General features: G+C 46.4%; 1 protein-coding gene across 3 annotated transcripts in view; it reads right to left on the reverse strand.

The window, feature by feature from the left end:
* Positions 1–11,567: 11,567 nt before the first annotated feature.
* The window catches only part of dusp27 (dual specificity phosphatase 27, atypical), a 54,149-nt gene continuing 41,521 nt past the window's right edge, over positions 11,568–24,195 (reverse strand). For all 3 annotated transcript variants that reach the window (XM_031896450.1, XM_031896452.1, XM_031896449.1), the window contains exons 4-6: positions 23,470–23,701; positions 22,638–22,855; positions 11,568–15,022 (exon numbers count right to left, since the gene is read on the reverse strand). In XM_031896450.1, the coding sequence (XP_031752310.1) occupies positions 12,324–15,022; positions 22,638–22,855; positions 23,470–23,701 (3,149 nt within the window). In that variant the 3' untranslated portion in view covers positions 11,568–12,323. The remainder of the gene's footprint in view (positions 15,023–22,637; positions 22,856–23,469; positions 23,702–24,195) is intronic.

A 24,195-nucleotide genomic window follows, 5' to 3' on the forward strand; every position in this document is an offset into this window, starting at 1 on the left:
TCTTGCCCTACTGTCTCCATCTTGCCCTACTGTCTCCATCTTGCCTTACTGCCTCTAATGTTTCCATCTTGCCTTCTCAACCTGCCAGGCCCCATTCCCACCTATAACTGCCGCTAAGCTTGGCCCCAGTATGATCTGGCAGTCAGAGCCCTATAACGAATGCCTACATTGGTGGCTGCATTATGCTTGGTGCTTGCTGTAACAGGCTGCCGTATTGTTATATAATTTTCCAGTCTACATCCATTTTCTTTTACAGCCCTTTATTACATTTCTCAATCTTACACAAACTTCCAGGGAGAATAAAATACATTTTTTATCATAACTGTATCTCTTTATGTTTTCGCCGGCATGTGGTTACATTTCATATGTCTGGAAACTGCTTAATAAACCAACCCAAAGTGCATTGTAGCACATTACTGTAAACAAAGGGAAGGAAATGGAATAGAGAGTCTCTCGCATTGGGACATAAAGAGGAGATTGCAGAATTTGAGTACATAGTATATTCTCTGATAAAATGACTCGCGAGCACTGATTTATTTGTGGAAATGAATAGACGGACTCAGGCAAAGGCTTCAGTGTCGCTGCTGTTATGGAACCAGAAGGAACCTCGCACTTTGCTGGTAGGGAAGATGCCTGGGGTTGTTGTTCAGCATCAGCTAATTTCCAAGCTGATATACCATTGGCCAGATGGATTGATAAATGCTATTTGCTCTTACAAATACGACAGGACATGTTTAGTGGACAATTGGCTTCCATTGTCTCAGCTGATTGGGCACAACCTTCCTTATAAGCCACATAGTCCTCCTATTTTGTTATAATCCCCTTGCAAGAAGCCAACACTGGTTGTGGCTTTGGATCCAGTGCCGGGCCACTCCCCACTTTTGATCTCTCCGGGCCGTGAGTGAATTTAGGTCGGTGCCACCCTAGGCACCCTCAGGGGCGGATTTGTTTTCGGCGCGCCCCTAGGCCACCCCGTTGAATGGCCCACGCCCCCCCAATGCGCATGCGTGAATGAGCAAACAACCACTCGTCTCCCTACCCCGCCCCCCCCCTGCGCGCCCGCGAGTGAGCATGCGCATACATTTAAAGCCCCATACGGAGCAGTGGGGAGAAGTTCCCACTGCTCCGTATTAAAAAAAACTTTAAAAATTCCATTGCGGCGGGGCGGCCCCTACATTTCTGCCGCCCTAGGCCCGGGCCTTTGTGGCCTCTCCACAAATCCGGGCCTGGGCACCCTATCAATAATATAGGCACCCAAGGGTTGCCCCCTAAGGGTATCACCCTAGGCACATGCCCTTGGGTGCCTATATATAGATATAGCCCTGCCCCAATTTGCCCATCTATGCAGTTCTTTTGGGTTGAAGAAAAGAAGAGAACTCTCATTTGTATAAGGCCCAAAAACCCAATGGCAGTATGCATGACATGGTAACCCTTATGCCCAAAGCCAACATGGATCTGATCTAGCACCCCAGCCCAGATGTTCTAGGCATTTTGCCCTGGGAATCCCTCTGAGCCAGCCAACTTGTCATGCTTTTAAGCAACTTTTCCATTGGTCTTCATTATTTATTTTATATTTTTTTTATTTTATTTTGTCATTTTCTTCTGCCTCTTTCCAGCTTTCAAATGGGGGGTCACTGACCCCGGCAGCCAAGTACCTATTGCTCTGTGAGGCTCCAGTTTTATTGTTATTGTTACTTTTTGTAGCTTTCTTTTCTATTCAATCCCCCCCCCCCCATTCATATACCAGTTTCTCATCCAAACCACTCCCTGGTTGCTAAGGTAACTTGGACCCTAGCAACCAAATAGCTGCTGAAACTCCAAACTGGAGAGCTCCTGAACTGAATATTACTCTCTACACCAACATATCCCTGTGCGGAGGGGTAAACGCTCTCCATAGAGACATACAGAATAGTCGCCATTCAGCTGTTCTGGTGGAAACGACACTTCAGAGAGGAGAATTTAAAAAGAAAAAAAAATCCTGATTTTAACCCAATAAAACGGCCACAGCTGTTCTTTCACTTCATTTCCAGGAAAGATCCCCTTTATAGCCGTGCCTGGGGCAGGAAGGCGAGCGAGTAACACTCTGACTCTATTGGTTTCTATGGACTTTGCCTTCACTCCTTCACTGCCGGAGGGGTATTCGCCCGTTTTAGCTCAGTGCTTCCCTGCTGCAGCAATTAAAGGGTAACTACACCTTCTGGGAGAAGCTCATTTCATGCCTCAGCTGTCTGTATATTCGGTAATAGCTGATACTTTCTACCTTTGGCTCCCAGAAAACTAAAGACACACCGGGGGGGGGGGGGGGGGGGGGGAACCTCGCCCTGCCAGGGCAACCACTACTGGCACACAACTAGTTAACATTTATTCTGTCCCTGGTTGGTGCCACGGATTTCCTACATCAATTGGGCCCCCCAAACCTCCAATTATGGCCTTGTGTTGAACCCACTTTCGTGGCTTTTTTCTGCTAAAGACTGCAGAGTTCATTAAAAAGTAAATATAATTTCAAGCAACTTTGCAATATACACCAATTAAACAATATGCAGCCTTTTCATGATGTTTAATGTAATAATCTGGTTTGGAACAGTTCCCTAAGCCCTGCCCCCTGTCCCCTAAGCTCCACCCCCTGTCCCTAAACCCCGCTCCCTGTTCCCTAAGCCCCACCCCCTGTTCCCCTGCTGATCTGGCTGACTACTTTGTGACTCAAATAAATGTAACAGTAGTCACCTGCCCTCAGCCTGCCTCCTCCCAATCCCACAATTCCCTGCTGCACACGTGATGTCAATAAGGAAAGGAACATCCCAGTGCAATGCATTGTGGGTTATGTAGTTCCTGCATGCTGTCTGTAAGCTGTGGGGAAGTTGTTACAATTTGTAACATCAGTTTTTTAGTCCCTCCTCCCCTGCCAGGATTACAAATGATGCAGAAAGAGTAGAACTGTTTTGCAGCTGGATTTCCGCATATAAAATGGGATTTATTCCTACTGTTTGAAGGAACAGACACAGGGATAGGGATATTAGGGGTTTGTGTGTTGTACATAATAAACCCAACACGTGTTCCTGTGTGTATGAGGGGGAAATGTTCCTACCGCTCGAGGGGTTAGTCTGTCCGGCAGGGGAAGGGTTTCTGGTTATAACTGTCCCAAACTGTTGAGTTGCTCCCAGCCAATCCACGCGGCTCAGAGACTCTCCCAGGCATCCCGTGCCAGTTGCCAGCCTCTCCGTGTGTGAGGGCCCATTGTTCCCGGCAGGTTCGGCATTTATTGCAAAGTGACTCACAACACACAGGTGGACGTGCCGGTATAAATGTTCTGTGCACAATGGATTAGGGCCCTGAGCCGCTGCCAGAACTCACAGCCAAAAGGCATTCAGCTACTGAGCCTGTGTGCTGCACCCCCTGCCGACTCCCAGGGGTCTGGGGCTTTCTATTGGCTGCAAGGCAGGGCCACACTGAGAAACACCCCAATACCTTTTAGTATGATGTAGAGCAGGGATCCCCAACTTTTTATACCCATAAGCCACATTTAAATTGAAAAAGTGTTGGGGAGCAAGACAAGCATGGAAAAGGTTCCTGGGGGTGTGAATAAGAGCTATAATTGGCTACTTAATAGCCCCTACATCCAAGGGGTTGGGGAGCGACATCCAAGGGGTTGGGGAGCGACATCCAAGGGGTTGGGGAGCGACATCCAAGGGGTTGGGGAGTGACATCCAAGGGGTTGGGGAGCGACATCCAAGGGGTTGGGGAGCGACATCCAAGGGGTTGGGGAGCGACACCCAAGGGGTTGGGGAGCGACATCCAAGGGATTGGAGAGCGACGTCCAAGGGGTTGGGGAGAGACGTCCAAGGGGTTGGGGAGCGACACCCAAGTGATTGGAGAGCGACGTCCAAGGGGTTGGGGAGAGACCTCCAAGGGGTTGGGGAGCGACGTCCAAGGGGTTGGGGAGCGACGTCCAAGGGGTTGGGGAGCGACACCCAAGTGATTGGAGAGCGACGTCCAAGGGGTTGGGGAGAGACCTCCAAGGGGTTGGGGAGCGACGTCCAAGGGGTTGGAGAGCGACATCCAAGGGATTGGAGAGCGACGTCCAAGGGGTTGGGGAGAGACGTCCAAGGGGTTGGGGAGCGACACCCAAGTGATTGGAGAGCGACGTCCAAGCGGTTGGGGAGAGACCTCCAAGGGGTTGGGGAGCGACTTCCAAGGGGTTGGGGAGCGATGTCCAAGGGGTTGGGGAGCGACATCCAAGGGGTTGGGGAGCAACATCCAAGGGGTTGGGGAGCAACATCCAAGGGGTGTCTGTTGGTTACGTATTCATTCTGGGGGGATAGTAGTAGTAAGTATGGTGTTCCAAATTATGGAAAGACCCCTTATACAGAAAACCCCAGGTCCTGAGACCTTGGGACTCCTCCAGTTACATGGGAGTAGGAGAAACAATAGGTTAGCTGAAAGCAGTTCTAATGTGTAGCGCTGGCTGAAAGCTCAGACTCAGGCACACTTTACTGCTGCGCTGCAAGTTGGAGTGATATCCCCCCCCTCACCCCCAGCAACCGATCAGCAGAACAATGGGAAGGGAGCAAGATAGCAGCTCCCAGTAGGTATCAGAATAGCACTCAATAGTAAGAAATCCAAGTCCGGCTTGGGACTCCTCCAGTTACATGGGAGTAGGAGAAACAATAGGTTAGCTGAAAGCAGTTCTAATGTGAAGCGCTGGCTGAAAGCTCAGACTCAGGCACACTTTACTGCTGCGCTGCAAGTTGGAGTGATATCCCCCCCCCCCCAGCAACCGATCAGCAGAACAATGGGAAGGGAGCAAGATAGCAGCTCCCAGTAGGTATCAGAATAGCACTCAATAGTAAGAAATCCAAGTCTGGCTTGGGACTCCTCCAGTTACATGGGAGTAGGAGAAACAATAGGTTAGCTGAAAGCAGTTCTAATGTGTAGCGCTGGCTGAAAGCTCAGACTCAGGCACAAGGCACTGAGATGGCGCCTACACACCAATATTACAGCTACAAATACATTTGTTGGTACAAGAATAAAAGGTTAAATGGCAGAGGGAATTATTTGCTGTGTAACAGGGTCATTTAGAGATAAAAAGTGCCCCATAGATATCATGACAGTATATTTTTTTAAAACATTTGGTAAGCAAAACTCTAGGTACTGAGCAGACATTATATAGGGCACTATATTGAGTCGCAGGAATGCGCTGTATATGACACTGTATTTCTCGCACGACTGCGCATTGGGGGGAGCAAGTGGGGGGCAACACAAATTTACAATCCTCACACAGGAAAGCAAAATCGTTTTTCGGTTGTGACTACAAATCCCACGTTGAAGTAATGTAGGAATGTAATGTACCTGATGCGCCGGGGATATTGGGCCCCATAAGGCTCAGCGGCTCGGCTTGTGTCGGCTGATGGTTTAGGAACTCAGCGCTAAAATGGACGAGATTGTTCCACTTATTGATTTCTTACACTCACTTTAAAATCCATTTCCCATACCCCCCAACGGTGCTGATTTTCGCGTGACAGTCCCTCTTTTGACAGCTCAACCCACAGTCCCGGATTCTTACTGAAAAGTCTGTCATTTCCCTTTGATCTCCTGCACTTAGATACATTGTCTCTCACATTTAATTAAATAAGGGGGCTTTTGGCAGAGAAAGGTAAAAAGCCCCCCCCGGCACTGAGATACAAGTGTAACTAATAAGCTGAACAGGTCTCTTGGGGGAACTGAGACTCACAACTTAAAGGGCAACTTCACCTTTATAAGCAAAACTGTAATAACAAATAATACAGGACCCCAAAACCCCCAGAAATGTGAGTGGTATTTAGGGGGTGTGGTCACAAAAATGGGTGTGGCCTAAAATTGTGCCACGTTGCGCGCAGCATTTATTTTTGTCCCTCTTTCCGTTTCAAAATGTTGGGAGTTATGATTTACTAACATTCAGATTCTCGTTTCCACGAATTAAAGTCATTTATCAAACAAAATTGCCGTAACCGGACACCTGAATGCTTGGTGCAAGTTGCCCGTAACACCGGCAAGGTCCCTCTGACAGCAGGCCAATAGTGATGAGCGAATCTGTCACAATTTTTTGCCCATTTCACAAGGTTTTTTGCTGAAGCAAAATGGCCAAAAATGTGTGAACTTCGGGTACCACATGACTTTTTTGACACAAGACCACACCCCTTTTGATGCAACCACACCTTTTTTTTTACACAGCCACGCCTTATTTTACCCGCCCATGCCTTTTTCCGATGCAACGGCTAATTTTTTCGCTGCAACATTTTGTGGAAGTTTCGCCAAACTGGGTGACGAAAACATTCGCTCATCACTACAGACAAATTGTAATGCCACCGCACACACTAGAGCAGGGGTGGGCAAACTTTTTGGCTCAGGGCCGGGGCTTCGACAGACAGGTCGGGGGTTCAACAGACAGGCCGGGGGTTCGACGGACAGGCCGGGGGTTCGACAGACAGGCTGGGGGTTTGACGGACGGGCCGGGGGTTCGACAGTCAGGTCGGGGGTTTGACTAACGGGCCGGGGGTTCGACGGAACGGGTCGGGGGTTCGACAGACAGGCTGGGGGTTTGACGGACGGGCCGGGGGTTCGACAGACAGGTCGGGGGTTTGACTAATGGGCCGGGGGTTTGACAGACGGGCCGGGGGTTCAACAGACAGGCTGGGGGTTTGACGGACGGGCCGGGGGTTCAACAGACAGGTCGGGGATTTGACTAACGGGCCGGGGGTTCGACTGACTGGCCAGGGGTTCGACAGACAGGCTGGGGGTTTGACGGACGGGCCGGGGGTTCAACAGACAGGCTGGGGGTTTGACGGACGGGCCGGGGGTTCAACAGACAGGTCGGGGATTTGACTAACGGGCCGGGGGTTCGACTGACTGGCCAGGGGTTCGACAGACAGGCTGGGGGTTTTACGAACAGGCTGGGGGTTCGACAGACAGGTCAGGGGTTTGACTAACGGGCCGGGGGTTTGACGGATGGGCCGGGGGTCCGACAGACAGGCTGGGGGTTTGACGGACGGGCCGGGGGTTCGACAGACAGGTCGGGGATTTGACGGACGGGCCGGGGGTGTCTCCGCTTGTCAGTCCAAGTCTTGCGTGATGAGACTGTGGCCTGGATTAAAAAGCCGAATGGGTCGGAAGTGGCCCGCGGGCCGTAGTTTGCTCACCCCTGCGCTAGAAAAATGCAGTTGGGGATCTCACCCCATTTATTTTGACCACCTTAAATCAACGTTTTGGGGCAACTTTTCCGGTTTGTTGTGTGAAAACCATGATTTTTTTCATATTGTCGCACAAAAGCCAGCGTCGAATAAACCCAAAAACCTCTGCCCTTGAGTTCTACACGATCTCGACAGGTTCTAGATCGAGTATTTTTGCATTTGGATTTGTTGTGGTTTTGTTGTACAATAAATCGTGACAAAATCACATTTTTTGCTGTTACAAACCTGAACCGATAAAATCAAACTTCGGTAAATGCCTCCCTCAGTATAATGTAGAAAGTGATATTGTGAGACTGTTTGCAATTGGTCTTCATCTTTTATTATTTGTGTTTTTTTAGTTATTTAGCTGTTTGTTTAGCAGCTTTCTGGTTTGCAATTTCAGCAGCTATAGGGTTGCTAGGGTCCAAATTATCCTAGCAACCAGGCAGTGATACAAGTGAGAGTCAGGAGAATGGCCTGAACAGACAAATAATGATGAAAAACAATGACAATACAATACAAACTGTCTATTAAATCATTTAAACTGAATGATAAAATACAATTAATCGTTGTAAAGCTCTGTGCACCCCTGTAATGCTGTATAAATAAATACAATAATGTTTATATTTAATCCCTGTAAAAGGAACTTTTAGAAACTTTACTTTCCCTTTCACCCCGTCCCCAGATTGTCACCACTTTTTCCCTTTTCCCCAAGTTTCTCCATGTTCCAGGCGTAGGCGACATGGCTGACATATTCGCTTGCGTTGCTGCAGCAGCACAAATAAAAGTTGAGCTAATCCTCTTACTCCCAGAGAGAAGGGAGGGGGGTGAGATCCTTATCTATAGCAATGTGGGGGCCGGCCCTCTCCTTTCTTCCCGGCAAGTCCCTTCTCGCCTAATTGAACATCACTTCTCCCCAGTGCCGCTTCACAGCAATCGAGGGGCCTTGTCAGGGGAACATCCGAAACCAGAAAATCAGAAAACAGCTTCGCCCGGAGATGTCAAACCCACCGACGTCTCACCGCCGGGACCTGCTCTCATATATACAGGAGCCCGCGACTCGGCTCTTTAACCCCCTTGTATTTCATTGGTGTTTCCACCTTTATAAGGGTTGAAATATATTTATAAAAGGCACTAAGCCATAGGCTTCTAATGACTTCTAATATCCTTATCATTTACAGTAGGGGGTACATTATCCCTTATAATACATGAGTGATACTCAGAGTTCCCTGTATAACTCAGCCTGCAGCCTTGTGCCTTTATATGGGGGGCACAGAACCCCTCAGTGACTGCTAATATCCTTATCATTTACAGTAGGGGGTACATTATCCCTTATAATACATGAGTGATACTCAGAGTTCCCTGTATGACTCAGCCTGCAGCCTTGTGCCTTTATATGGGGGGCACAGAACCCCTCAGTGACTGCTAATATCCTTATCATTTACAGTAGGGGGTACAGTATCCCTTATAATACATGAGTGATACTCAGAGTTCCCTGTATAACTCAGCCTGCAGCCTTGTGCCTTTATATGGGGGGTACAGAACCCCTCAGTGACTGCTAATATCCTTATCATTTACAGTAGGGGGTACAGTATCCCTTATAATACATGAGTGATACTCAGAGTTCCCTGTATAACTCAGCCTGCAGCCTTGTGCCTTTATATGGGGGGTACAGAACCCCTCAGTGACTGCTAATATCCTTATCATTTACAGTAGGGGGTACATTATCCCTTATAATACATGAGTGATACTCAGAGTTCCCTGTATAACTCAGCCTGCAGCCTTGTGCCTTTATATGGGGGGCACAGAACCCCTCAGTGACTGCTAATATCCTTATCATTTACAGTAGGGGGTACATTATCCCTTATAATACATGAGTGATACTCAGAGTTCCCTGTATAACTCAGCCTGCAGCCTTGTGCCTTTATATGGGGGGCACAGAACCCCTCAGTGACTGCTAATATCCTTATCATTTACAGTAGGGGGTACATTATCCCTTATAATACATGAGTGATACTCAGAGTTCCTTGTATAACTCAACCTGCAGGAAGGAACTCCTCGGGGACTTATAATATCCCTATATGTTACAATAGGGGGCACTTTATTCACTATATATTATAGGGAACTCCTCGGGGGCTTATAATATCCCTATATGTTACAATAGGGGGTACTTTATTCACTATATATTATAAGGAACTCCTCGGGGACTTATAATATCCCTATATGTTACAATAGGGGGTACTTTATTCACTATATATTATAAGGAACTCCTCGGGGACTTATAATATCCCTATATGTTACAATAGGGGGTACTTTATTCACTATATATTATAAGGAACTCCTCGGGGGCTTATAATATCCCTATATGTTACAATAGGGGGCACTTTATTCACTATATATTATAAGGAACTCCTCGGGGGCTTATAATATCCCTATATGTTACAATAGGGGGTACTTTATTCACTATATATTATAAGGAACTCCTCGGGGACTTATAATATCCCTATATGTTACAATAGGGGGCACTTTATTCACTATATATTATAAGGAACTCCTCGGGGGCTTATAATATCCCTATATGTTACAATAGGGGGTACTTTATTCACTATATATTATAAGGAACCCCTCGGGGGCTTATAATATCCCTATATGTTACAATAGGGGGTACTTTATTCACTATATAGTATAAGGAACTCCTCGGGGGCTTATAATATCCCTATATGTTACAATAGGGGGCACTTTATTCACTATATATTATGAGGAACTCCTCGGGGGCTTATAATATCCCTATATGTTACAATAGGGGAGACTTTATTCACTATATAGTTCACATGCTGTTGTCATGGCTACTAAACTCTACATGCCGGATGGGTGCCAGAGTCAGTTACTTTGTTAGATGTTGTTCCTGCTGGAATCAGTTATTTGAGTGTCACATAAACCTTCCTTATCCTGATTTGCACATGCAAATGATGGTTCAGGATGGATTCCTATTAGATTGAATGTAAATGTTGACACTTATTGAAATGTTCTGTGCCCCCAATTCCAGACTCCTCCTATACAGGAGATTGCCTAGTACTCTGTAGCAGTCTAACATGACACTAGGGTTGCCTACCCAGGAACTCCGGACAGGGAGGCGGGGCTTGATCTCACGGGGGCAGGACATGACATCACAGGGTCGGGGCTATGATGCACCGATCAGTAATTGGCCAACTGCTATGTCAATCTTCGAAAATCCTGCCCAGTTTTCCCAATTTGGAAGTAGTTTTGACCTGGGCAGCCCTACCGAAAACCGGGCTAGGCCACTACCACCTACAGATATGGCGGCCAGCACAGCCCACAGCAGGTTCAATTAGCTTCCAGCCACTTGTATTGATCCTAGGCAGTAAAGCCATTGGTCCATCCATGCTCAGCACCTTTAGGGTAAAGTGATGCCACTGCCCCACATTGCTGGCCCTTTGCCTTTGTGACTTCAACTGGACTCAGTCTGGAACACTGACACATGGTGGGGTAAGGGATAGAACAAGAACTCAAAGCCTGTTCTACCCAGGGTCAGACTGGGCCGCCGGGACACCGGGAAAAATCATGGTGGGCCCTGGCTCTAGTGGCCCAGACCCGACCCTTGCGTCGCTCCCCCTGACCGACCGCTCCTGCCCTGACGTGTTAATTTTATGTGCTCGGGGCAGGACGTCAGGTGGGGGGTGAAGGGCCCACCGGGGTTCCCGCCCCAGGGGCCCTGCAGGTGCCTGAGCCCATAGCATCCCCCAAGAGGGGCCCTAACCCCCCTCGCAGGGCCCCCCACCCAACGTCCTCCCCCGAGCACGTAAAATTAACGCGTCAGGGCAGGAGCGGTCGGTCAGGGGGAGCGACGCAAGGGTCGGGTCTGGGCCACTAGAGCCGGGGCCCACCAGGATTTTTCCCGGTGTCCCGGCGGCCCAGTCCGACCCTGGGTAGAACAGGCTTTGAGTTCTGGTCCACTATTATGTGGGTCCTACGGGGGCACAACAGAGACCCTTACCGCACACCCTGGCTCTCCAAAATAATTGAACGCCCGGTGCACACTGCTGGAGGGATCGGCACCCTCCCAAATCCAATGTAGTAACAAAAAGCAAGTGGCACTCAGAGCTACAAACAAGAGAACAAGCCCTTTGAAAATTTATTGCGGAGGTGCAACGTTTCGGGGCAAAATGACCCCTTTATCAAGCTTGATAAAGGGGTCGTTTTGCCCCAAAACGTTGCACCTCCGCAATAAATTTTCAAAGGGCTTGTTCCCTTGTTTGTAGCTCTGAGTGCCACTTGCTTTTGGTCCTACGGGGGCCTCAGCCTTCACAAACGCACAAAGCAAAAACCATTTATGAACAAAAATAATTTCTTTTTGGCAAAATATTTATTTTCATAGCAGAACTGTCGCAGCCAAACGTAACGCTCTGTAAGGATATTTTCACCATTAAAAAAATACATTTGGGAATCAAAGTTACATTTCCACAAACAATGGTTCCTATAGAACGTAAAGTATATTTGTGGTATAACTGTCCCACAACTGTGTGAGGGGAGGGCAATGCTTGGCAGCTTAAGGCACAGAATGGGTTAATGTCTTATATATATTGGTAATGGGGGAGGGTAGAGGGGCCCTTGTTGCTGCCTATATAGATAGATATATATATTTGCATTCATTGTTCTTTAGACAATTGCAATATAAACGCATTCACAGCTTTTGATTTTCTATTTTGCTCGCTTTTATATTAACCTGTAATTCTTCAGCATTGCATTTAGGCTGCTATGTGTTTCTAGGTTTTCACCGTAGTAACTAGAAAAGGGTTTTAATGGTAAGTTAAGTCTTTGGAGGTTATTTAAACATCATTTATTCTCCTATTCTGCCCTCTTTCCTTCTGGCGCCCAAGCCGCTGTCTGGTTGTTAATTCAATTTAAATCATTCAAAAACCACAAAAAGATGAAGAGCAGCTGTATTACTTCCTACAACGCAGTAAAGTGACATTTTTCCGTGCACTTTTTTACCTGCCAGTGGGACCCTGTGTGACTGATGGAGAGGGGCTGGAATTTACCTACAAATAACGACAAAGTCTCATTAAAATGAATGGTTTGAGGTTTGCTCGTTGGGTGCGGCTAATTCTCTTCTTTATATCGGCGCAGTCTCGACTTGGTTTCTTCCTGCCGGTTCCGCCACGCTGCAATGATATCATCATCATCCGCCCCTTCGGCCTCCTCTCTGCGTTTCCTAAGCTGAGACTGCCGCCCCGCTGAATATCTGCTTTCCGTTAGACTGCTTCCGCCTTCATTCCCCCCCTCGTCGTGCCTCTCCAAGCTCTGGGTGTATTTTCTTTTTGTGCCAAGATCTGATGTGTCCGAGTTATCCGAGTCATCTTCCCGCTGATACGTTCGTGGTCGTCTCGAGTTTGCCAAGTCGTTATTGCTCCCGTCATATGATGTCTCTCCCAAATGTATGTCTGGACTGTCTTCTCTATAATTTTGATTTAATTTAGATGTTCTATAACTGTGCCTCACCTCTTCCTCCTCTTCCTCCGAGACGTTGGAATATCCCCGTGACTCCCTGGTACTTTCCACGTAAGATCTCGTGTTCTCATCGTCCGCTGTTAGCTTCCTGGAATATTCGTAGCCATTCATTTCAGACTCTCTGTCTCTTTGGTATTCTGACCTCGAGGAATACCTTTCAGACCGACTCTCATTCTGTACTACTGTCCGTCCTTCTGATTTGACGCCACTGAGCCATTTGCTGACGTTCTTTTCCAACTCTGAGGAAGCTGCAGTAGCTTTTCCACAATAACCGTCGTAGGGACTTGGGTTGGGCTTGCTGTAGTCTCGGCTTGAGGAAGGTTTATAACTGGGCAGCTTAGCACTTAGAAAACTTTCCGTCTCGTCATCTTCTTCTGTATCCTTTGCCTTTTTCTTCTTATATGCGGTACTGCGCTTGTTGTTACTGACAATTCTTTCCTTTTGATATTTGGACATTTTCCCACTTATCTCCTCCCTTATTTCATTTTCTTTTTGATTTAACTTTTTCAAATCAACATCGTCAAGGAACAGTCCGTAGAACGGTTTACTCGTTTGAGTAATCTTTCTCTTGGAAGTAGATATATCTGTACTAGCGCTCATGGAAGTGTTGTAGGACAGGACAGAGTCGGTGCTTCTCATGTCCCGGTGCTGGGAGTTAGACAGACAGGAACCTGCCGCAGCTCCAAATAAAGAGGCCTTGTTATCGTCCATTCTCCTGCCGACATCCCCCGAGGCCACGCTTAAAGCAGAAGATGCCCGAGACATCATCATGATTTCATTTTGTTTTTGGGCGATGGTTTCAGTCACGACATTCGCTATCCAGTTCTGAATACTGGCCATGGAAATGGCATCTGCTGCTCCCGGCGGCATATTGGGAGGCACCATCGAGGGTTGACTGGCTAAACTTTTGGCTTGGGACAATCCAGACTTGTTGCTTTGCATGCTCAACACCGAGGCTGCGTCATTAACGCCACTTGTAGATGGCGCGGTGGGGAAGAATGCGGTTAAGGGGATGCTCCCACTGATTGAGCTGGCAGTGTCCCAGCCACATATTGACTGGCTTTCTTCCAGATTTTGCTTGGAACGTTCAATGATCTCAGCCCTCCTTTGCCTCCTTTTAACCGTTGCTGTGTCTTCACCTTTTGCAATTTCCACAATTTCATCCTTGTTCTCGCTGCCCAGCTTCTGTTGATGCTTCATCTTCCATTCCTGGTAGGCAGTTACACTAACGTCTGACTGACTCGTCTCGTCGTCCTGTTTTTGCCCGGAACCTTCCTGCTTACTCTGAGCGTCGGCTGCCTCGGAATCTTTTTTGTGGTACCCAAACTGGATTCTTTTGATTTTCCACCTTTGCAATGGAGTCAACTTATCTTTGTTCTTTTTGCAAAAATTAAATAAAGAGCTGGTGTCTGAGAAAACACTTTCCTCGTCCACCTCTCTCTGTTTTTGCTTAGTGCCTTTATCAGCCATGGCTTTGGCCTCCTTTTCAATTTCCTGTAACCTCTCGTTCCACATGTCCCACGTGCTGTCAGTTGATACGGAGTCGCTACGTCCTCTGCTCGTCCTGTTTATTCCACTGGCTTCGAGCTGTCTCTTTAGGGCCTGTATCTGCTGGGAAGTCACACTTGAAACGTCACTAAATTCGCTTGGGGCGTACCCTCCCATCAAAGAACTTCCATCATCATCATCATCATCAAGTTTGAGCGACTGGTATTTCTCGTTTTGATTCTGCCACTCGTGTATCATCTGCTTCACATAATCCCCACAATCACCTTCCTCTGGAGGTTTCAGGTCCGGATTCTCTGGCTTTTTTGGTATATCCTTTGGTGGAAGACCTTGCTTTCTTCTCCATTCCTCGTATATCCTTTCCTCTTCATCTTCGTCAATAAGTGTTGGCTGCTTGGAGACCACACTTGCCTTTCCCATCATGCTCATTACACTACCCATAACACTGGTGGTATCTTCTTCCTCAACAGTTATAGAATGAACTTTGGCTCCCATGATGCTCCCAACATCCTCTTCTTCTACTCTTATGGAGGAAGCTTTAGCCTCAATGACAGAGCCTTGGCTATTGGCGTCGTCGTCTTGGTCTGAATACTCCCGCTCCTCCAGTAACTTCTCATTAAGTTCCCGCAGCTGCATTATAAACCCGTCATTGGGGTAAATAGCTCTTTTTTTGCGCATCGTCATCAGGGCTTCCTGGATGGTCATGTGGTGGAAGATCATTAAATAAGCGGCGACCAGGACTGCGGATCTGCTGATTCCCATTTCACTGTTCACTAGAACTTTACCTATGAGAAAAGAAGATTCATGATGAGCATTTTCATATTATTTATCACTGAGTTCATAGAAATACAAATCTGTAGGCAGAGGGACACAATGAGCTGCCCAAGAAAGAGTCCGTAAAATATGAATACTCCCAATTATTGCAGTTATGGGCAAAGCTATCAAGCTAACTAATAGACCAAAAGAGTCAACGGTGTGTGAAGTATGCTGTGCCCAAGTGGTTGCCATGGCTGTGCCCAAGTGGTTGCCATGGCTGTGCCCAAGTGGTTGCCATGGCTGTGCCCAACTAATACTCAAGTATACTCTTTTGTGTTACCCAACAACTGTATATTAAGTGCCAGGGCCTAGCAACCAGGAGAATGGTGCTGAGTCCTGTTTGGTTCCCAGTATCTTCCTATTGAGGTGTGCTTAGGCGGGTAAAAAGATGACCTTTTTTAATGAGAAAGGTATTTCCAGAGGTTTGGGGGTGTTTGGGCTCCAATGGCTGCAGTAAAGGATCATGGGCCTTGGGGCAACATTTGCACCAGAACCCAAAACTACCCCGTGCCTTCAGCTTGCAGCTATGAGCCCTCCAGCACTGTGGGGTTCGCTGGGTTTTAGGGGATTCTGGTTGCAGAAATGCAGATCTCCTGGGGGCCCTAGTGGTGAGAGGGTCCTACTGCTGTCACCCCACCTACCCCCCTGGTATTTATGTGCCTGATGATTAGGGTGATACTGGATTTAGGGCAGGGTACAAAGAGGGTTATATGGATATATATGGATATTTTGTACAGGTATGGGACCTGTTATCCAGAATGCTTGGGACCTGGGGTTTTCCAGATAACAGATCTTTCTGTAATTTGGATCTCCATAACTTAAATCTGCTAAAAAAAATCATTTAAATATTGAATAAACCCAATAGGGCTGTTCTGCCCACAATAAGGGGTAATTATATCTTAGTTGGGATCAAGTACAGGTACTGTTTTATTATTACAGAGAAAAGGGAATCATTTAACCATGAAATAAACCCAATAGGGCTGTTCTGCCCCAATAAGGGGTAATTATATCTTAGTTGGGATCAAGTACAGGTACTGTTTTATTATTACAGAGAAAAGGGAATCATTTAACCATTAAATAAACCCAATAGGGCTGTTCTGCCCCCAATAAGGGGTAATTATATCTTAGTTGGGATCAAGTACAGGTACTGTTTTATTATTACAGAGAAAAGGGAATCATTTAACCATTAAATAAACCCAATAGGGCTGTTCTGCCCCAATAAGGGGTAATTATATCTTAGTTGGGATCAAGTACAGGTACTGTTTTATTATTACAGAGAAAAGGGAATCATTTAACCATGAAATAAACCCAATAGGGCTGTTCTGCCCCCAATAAGGGGTAATTATATCTTAGTTGGGATCAAGTACAGGTACTGTTTTATTATTACAGAGAAAAGGGAATCATTTAACCATTAAATAAACCCAATAGGACTGTTCTGCCCCAATAAGGGGTAATTATATCTTAGTTGGGATCAAGTACAGGTACTGTTTTATTATTACAGAGAAAAGGGAATCATTTAACCATTAAATAAACCCAATAGGGCTGTTCTGCCCCAATAAGGGGTAATTATATCTTAGTTGGGATCAAGTACAGGTCTGTTTGATTATTACAAAGAAAAGGGAATCATTTTTTAAAATTAGAATTATTTGCTAATAATGGAGTCTATGGGAGATGGCCTTTACATAATTCGGAACTCCCTGGATAATGGGTTTCTGGATAAGGGATCCCATACCTGTATAGCAATTTTTCAATATTTTTCATTTAATAATTGTTACTTTTGGGGCTAAATGGTAGCAGAGTGGCCAAATATATATATATATATAGCTCCATAAGGAAACAGGGACCCCCATTGCATTTTCTTTTTGGCAAAATAAGGAACATTCTGGAGTCCTGGGTGGGAAAAAGAACCGTCTCCAAACAAGTTCATTGAGGGGAAAACATTTGTATTGAGCACAGTGGTGTTTCTTGGGCTGATGAATCTGCCGCGGTGCTTTTCCCCTCGCTTTTCTCCGGCTTTACAGCTGTAAAACTTTGATAAATGTCCCCCATGGAGACCTGAGCCATTCAGCAAAGAGGTCTCGGCGTGGGGCGATATTTCTAATCATCCCTTTCCTGAGAGCAGAGTTTCCAGCTCTGGATAAAGAGGCCCCTCAAATCGTCTGTGTGTTCTCGATACGACTAATTAACGTTGGGGGGGGGGCAAGTTGCTTATTTCTTGTATCTTTCTCGCCTTCCTGTTTCCTGTCATTTCTTTAGAAGATGCAGAAGAATATGAGTATGAATTGAATAAAGGAGAGCAAAGAGGGGAATAACAAAGGCAGCCTATCCGGCCGCTATTGCAGAGAGCTTGTGCGTATGAATTCAGGCTTAATGCTAAAGGGCAGCGGTTATTGCTATAAACATATTCCCACAGTCGCTTTTGTACAGACCTATGGATTCAGGCATCAGAGGATTTAAAAATAATGTGTCATTTTACTGGATCTCTGTATAATGTCTCCATAGATAATCTGCCTTCCAGACCCTTCCAGGCAGAGGTGCCCCGGGACTGTGCAGGTTGGTCCCTGGTTCCATCTCACATACATGGTTTTGGTCTTAAGGAGGCCACACATGGGCCGATTTCAGCTGCCGATATCAGTCCTTCAGATTCGGCAGCTTATCTGCCCGTGTATCACCCCCGATGGGCCTACCTGACCAACGTGTACCTGAAAGTGGCCAGATCCCATTATGGCCAAATGATTGAATTAGCTGGTTATCGCCTACCCGTAGGTGGGCATATCGGGAGAAGATCGCTTGCTTGGCCACCCCTTACAGCAGGGATCCCCAACCTTTTTTACCTGAGAGCCACAGTCAAATGTAAAAAGACTTGGAGAGCAACACAAGCACCATAAAAGTTCATGGAGGAGCCAAATAAGGGCTGTGATTGGCTATTAGGCAGCCTCTATGCACCCTATCAGCTTACAGGGGGCTTTATTTGGGAGTAAATCTTGTTTTTATTCAACCAAAACTTGCCCCCAAGTCAGGAATTCAAAAATAACTCCCTGGTTTGGGGTCACTGGGAGCAACATCCAAGGGGTTGGGGAGTAACATGTTGCCCCTGAGCCACTGGTTGGGGATCACTGACACTGTATGGCCAGCTTTAGGCCTGTGTTCCTAGGTTTATTAGGAATCCAGTAACATCCATAAAATCCAGACCCGGCCAACTGGGGAACAATCTGTGTTTGTTGGTTTTGTTGTGGTGGCACCAAATGTGGTATCTGCAACATCGGGGTGGGGGCTGTGGCACTTGTGCCTGGGGTCATTGAAAACTACTAGTAATTAACCTTTATTTAACTTTTTTGTGTACATTTGGACTTCTTTTCCTGCCTTAGGCTAATGTTCCAGGGAGCGAGTTAGTCGCCCGCAATAGATCTCAGCTAACAGCCCCTAATGCCTTTCAGCAAGGCCATGTGTGAGGGTGCAGAAGCCAATACTGTGGCACATACAGGGGTAGGTACAGGGCCATATTACTCCCCACTCACACACATACAGGGCTACGGGGCATCCAGAACATCCCCCCTGTGTCGCTGCTGCCGCCCCCCATAGTTACAGTGCTGCCATTTGTGCCCTGATCCACTGACAGTAACACAGGCCTCATATCTCTCTGTACTGCTCCCGATGTGAATGCAATATGATCAATATGATTGATAGATAGATAGATAGATAGATAGATAGATAGATAGATAAACAGCTAGATAGATAGATAGACAGACAGACAGCTATATGATAGATAGATAGATAGATAGATAGATAGATAGATAGACTGATAGCCAGATGATAGATAGATAGATAGATAGATAGATAGACAGACAGACAGATGATTACGAGAGAGAGAGACACAGACAGACAGACAGATATAGATAGATAGATAGATAGATAGATAGATAGATAGATAGATAGACAGCTAGATGATAGATAGATGATAGATAGATAGATAGATAGATAGACAGACAGACAGACAGATGATTACGAGAGAGAGAGACACAGACAGACAGACAGATATAGATAGACAGACAGATAGACAGACAGACAGCTAGATGATAGATAGATAGATAGATAGACAGATTATAGATAGATAGATAGACAGACAGCTAGATGATAGATAGATAGATAGACAGATTATAGATAGATAGACAGACAGACAGATGATTACGAGAGAGAGAGACACAGACAGACAGACAGATATAGACAGATAGATGATTACGAGAGAGAGATAGATAGACAGACAGATAGATAGATAGATAGACAGACAGATAGACAGATATAGATATACACCTATATAATTGCCAGTAAGTGGCTCGTTAGTAGAAGGGCACCATACAATTACAGGGCCGCTCTGCACTACAGACTTATTTCCGTGTTATTATAAGCAGCGAAGCTGAAACATTAATTCCAAGTATTTGTGAAACCCAACGCCAGCCTTTCCCCTATCATATCATTACCCTCCGCGGTATTTATATCTGTTGTTATTGTTAAGCCCAAAATACCGCGCAAACACTGATGATTCATCAGAAACGCACAGGTCTGTGAGACGGTTTATTCCAGGCCGATATCCTGCCCGAGGGGCCCCGCTCCCAGCCAAGGGACTCGTGGCCATTTTGTGTTTTCCTTCTGGAACAGAAAGCTCAGTGTGTGAGCCCCTCATTCCCAAACTACTGTTACCGGGGTTATGGCTCGTGGCCATTCTGTGTTTTCCTTTTGGAACAGAAAGCTCCGTGTGTGAGCCCCTCATTCCCAAACTACTGTTACCGGGGTTATGGCTTGTGGCCATTTTGTGTTTTCCTTCTGGAACAGAAAGCTCAGTGTGTGAGCCCCTCATTCCCAAACTACCGTTACCGGGGTTATGGCTCGTGGCCATTCTGTGTTTTCCTTTTGGAACAGAAAGCTCAGTGTGTGAGCCCCTCATTCCCAAACTACCGTTACCGGGGTTATGGCTCGTGGCCATTATGTGTTTTCCTTTTGGAACAGAAAGCTCCGTGTGTGAGCCCCTCATTCCCAAACTACTGTTACCGGGGTTATGGCTCGTGGCCATTTTGTGTTTTCCTTCTGGAACAGAAAGCTCAGTGTGTGAGCCCCTCATTCCCAAACTACTGTTACCGGGGTTATGGCTCGTGGCCATTTTGTGTTTTCCTTTTGGAACAGAAAGCTCCGTGTGTGAGCCCCTCATTCCCAAACTACTGTTACCGGGGTTATGGCTCGTGGCCATTTTGTGTTTTCCTTTTGGAACAGAAAGCTCCGTGTGTGAGCCCCTCATTCCCAAACTACTGTTACCGGGGTTATGGCTCGTGGCCATTTTGTGTTTTCCTTTTGGAATAGAAAGCTCCGTGTGTGAGCCCCTCATTCCCAAACTACTGTTACCGGGGTTATGGCTTGTGGCCATTTTGTGTTTTCCTTTTGGAACAGAAAGCTCCGTGTGTGAGCCCCTCATTCCCAAACTACTGTTACCGGGGTTATGGCTTGTGGCCATTTTGTGTTTTCCTTTTGGAACAGAAAGCTCCGTGTGTGAGCCCCTCATTCCCAAACTACCGTTACCGGGGTTATGGCTCATGGCCATTTTGTGTTTTCCTTTTGGAACAGAAAGCTCCGTGTGTGAGCCCCTCATTCCCAAACTACCGTTACCGGGGTTATGGCTCATGGCCATTTTGTGTTTTCCTTTTGGAACAGAAAGCTCCGTGTGTGAGCCCCTCATTCCCAAACTACTGTTACCGGGGTTATGGCTTGTGGCCATTTTGTGTTTTCCTTTTGGAACAGAAAGCTCCGTGTGTGAGCCCCTCATTCCCAAACTACTGTTACCGGGGTTATGGCTCGTGGCCATTTGTTATATCTGGAATAAAATTCCACATCAGTGGTGCCACGTTAGGAACAAATAGGCCTTTGCAGATAACCCTGCCCGTGCCAGAGGGATTTCTCCTCGGCCGGAGATGCTCTGATTTATAAACTGTATTTTGGTAAAGGCTGTTCCCACTAAACCGTTTGATGGGCTGCGCAGTTTCTCTGACCTTTATCTTTTTTTTTTATTATTATTTTTTGCAGTCTCTAGATATCGGCTTTGTCCGAAAGGTTTTTTTTAATCTAACAAAGCAAAAACATTCAATATATTTGGTGTATTTCCCCTTTTTTTATTGAGCCATAGGAGCTGATATGATTCTATGCAACCATATGAGTCTGCTGATTAGTCTGTTTACATAACAAAGTGCATTATATTTCCTGAAGGTTTATAAAAGAATATTATTGCCCACCCAGAGTGACACAATAATAAACATATTAACAGATAAAGGGCAACTATACCTATAGGTTTTATATTCTACCTTTTCATTTGTCCAGTGGAGATAGTGTACAATGACACCATAAAATTATCTGGACATAATTATTTTTCTATACTAAAGGTGGCCAAGCGAGCGGATCTTCTTCCAATATCCCCACCTACGGGTGGGCAATATTGGCCTAATTCGGTTTTTAATTTCTGGCCCTAGGGCAAATTAGAACGGCTGGTATAGGCACTGTCGGTTTGGGGCCGCATCAACAAGCTGATGCGCTCCCCGATCCGAAGGAAAAATCAAACCTGCCCAATCAAGATCTGAGCAATTTCAGGCCAGACGTCGGTTGGGCAGGTCCAAGAAGGAAAACACAAAATGGCCACGAGCCATAACCCCGGTAACAGTAGTTTGGGAATGAGGGGCTCACACACGGAGCTTTCTGTTCCAAAAGGAAAACACAAAATGGCCACGAGCCATAACCCCGGTAACAGTAGTTTGGGAATGAGGGGCTCACACACAGAGCTTTCTGTTCCAGAAGGAAAACACAAAATGGCCAAGTGCCATAACCCCGGTAACAGTAGTTTGGGAATGAGGGGCTCACACACGGAGCTTTCTGTTCCAGAAGGAAAACACAAAATGGCCACGAGCCATAACCCCGGTAACAGTAGTTTGGGAATGAGGGGCTCACACACGGAGCTTTCTGTTCCAAAAGGAAAACACAAAATGGCCACGAGCCATAACCCCGGTAACAGTAGTTTGGGAATGAGGGGCTCACACACGGAGATTTCTGTTCCAAAAGGAAAACACAAAATGGCCACGAGCCATAACCCCGGTAACAGTGCCCATACATGGGCAGATAAGCTGCCGAGTCGGTCTAAAGGAGTGATATTTAGAATTGGCCCATGTATGGCCACCTTAAGACCAACATAGGACTTTCCAGCCCCATGGTCAAAAGTGTTGGTGAGCAACACAAGCATTGAAAAAGTTCTTTGGGGGTGCCAAATACAGCTGTGATTGGCTATTGGTAGCCCCATGAGGACTGCTGGCCTGCAGGAGGCTCTGCTTGGGGTAAAACTGTGTCTCTGGGCTTCCAGAACTTGTCCCCAAGCCAGAAATATAAAAGTGGGCACCTTATCACCCTAGTTCATGTCCCTGTAGGGTGACATCTCTGCAGGGAACCCAGAGCAGTGACTGTGAAGGGACCCGTTATGAAGACCAGTTAAACATCCTCTACTTGACTTATCTTTAGACAACAAAGAATATCCTGTTTATGGATGAGATGAGTACTTACCTCTGTATGTGAGAAGAGCTTCATCCAAGAACTCGGCGCCAGGTCGCAAGAACTTTGAGATGTCGGAGTCTGGGAAATCATCGACTTCCACTCCCATGTACTGAATGTTCATCCCAGAGTAGAAGTCAGGCCCAGTGAACACGGTGGTGTTATGGCCCGCATTTAATATGTGGGTAATGCCCATTCTCTTCAGACGCCCTTTGTTGACGGCCACACTCCTACACACAGAAGAAATATCCCTTTAGTTATCGAATAACTCAAAAAAAGGACAACTCAGCAACCATTTTGGAACAACCAAGGGGTTGTAGGGTCGACCACTAGCGACATCAGGTGGAAATGCCTTTCCATTATTATTACTGGATGTTATTGGTGTTTCTATAGCAACAACATATTCCAGCAAGAGTCATAGAACTTCATATCAACAACCATTTTGTGAATATCAGGGCCGGAACTAGGCGTAGGCAGAAGAGGCACCTACGTAGGGCACAACAGTAAGGGGGTTCTAGCAGGTTCCTCTGTTGCCTGCCCCTAGTCCTGCATCTCTTACCCCCCACCATGCATTTCATGGCGCCCCCGCCCCTCTACAACATCCCCGCGTATGTGCAAGGTTGCCGGCCGGGTCATTTAGGACACCCACCCATCTCTGGTGAATATTGTTGGATAAAACCATCACTCTTTATCTATTCAATAGCAGTCATTAGCCTACTGGGCCAACACCTTGACCAATACCTGTATAATATTCTATACCCTTTACCAAAGCGGCTTCTTCTAACAGATCTTCTAGCAGCTCCTTAAACTAACATCCCCCAGTATTTTCTTAATCACGACTCACTTTTCGGCAATGAAGACATTGGGCCAGACCTCATCCACAGAGTTCAAAGGGGATTCCAGGCGGTCCTTTATCAGCTCCCTCTGCAAGTCCAAGACACAGGGAGTGTTGAAGAGGCTTCTATCATCTATCTTCTCCTTCACTCGGTTGTAAAGATCCTCCACCATCAGCTGCTCTGCCGACTCCAACATCCCGGGGCTTGTGGTGTCAACCTTCACCTCTTTGTGCTTCAGCTCTAGAAAACATGGAATGGTCAGTGAGATGCAACTGTCTACCTGTTAGTGGTGCCATTGACCCGCTTACCATTGCACCACCTAGTAGCCCAGAATTCTGAGTGATGGAAGATTTTCTGCAAGATCATTTATTGGCTGTATCCTCAAATGGATGAAGACATCTCAATGTATTGTGGGGTTTGCCCATGTAGAAGGCTTCACCCCTAGAGCACAGTATATTAAACGGCTGTATTGTATTGAATAGAGCAGTATTTCTGTTTTTTCTAGCCGTGATGGTGGTGTTCTTTGACTTCTGATCTAGTGGGTTTATATATTAAAGGGGAACCAAAATTTGTTAAAGAGCCCCGCACAACACAGAAACCCCTAATATCCCTATCCCTGTAATCTGCTCCTTCAAACAGTAGGAATAAATACCATTTTATATGCTGAAATCCAGTAATGCCAGTAATCCTGGCAGGGGAGAAGGGACTAAAACACTGATGTTACATATTGTAAC

Source organism: Xenopus tropicalis, chromosome 2, assembly GCF_000004195.4.
Source record: "Xenopus tropicalis strain Nigerian chromosome 2, UCB_Xtro_10.0, whole genome shotgun sequence".
Lineage (NCBI taxonomy): Eukaryota > Metazoa > Chordata > Amphibia > Anura > Pipidae > Xenopus > Xenopus tropicalis.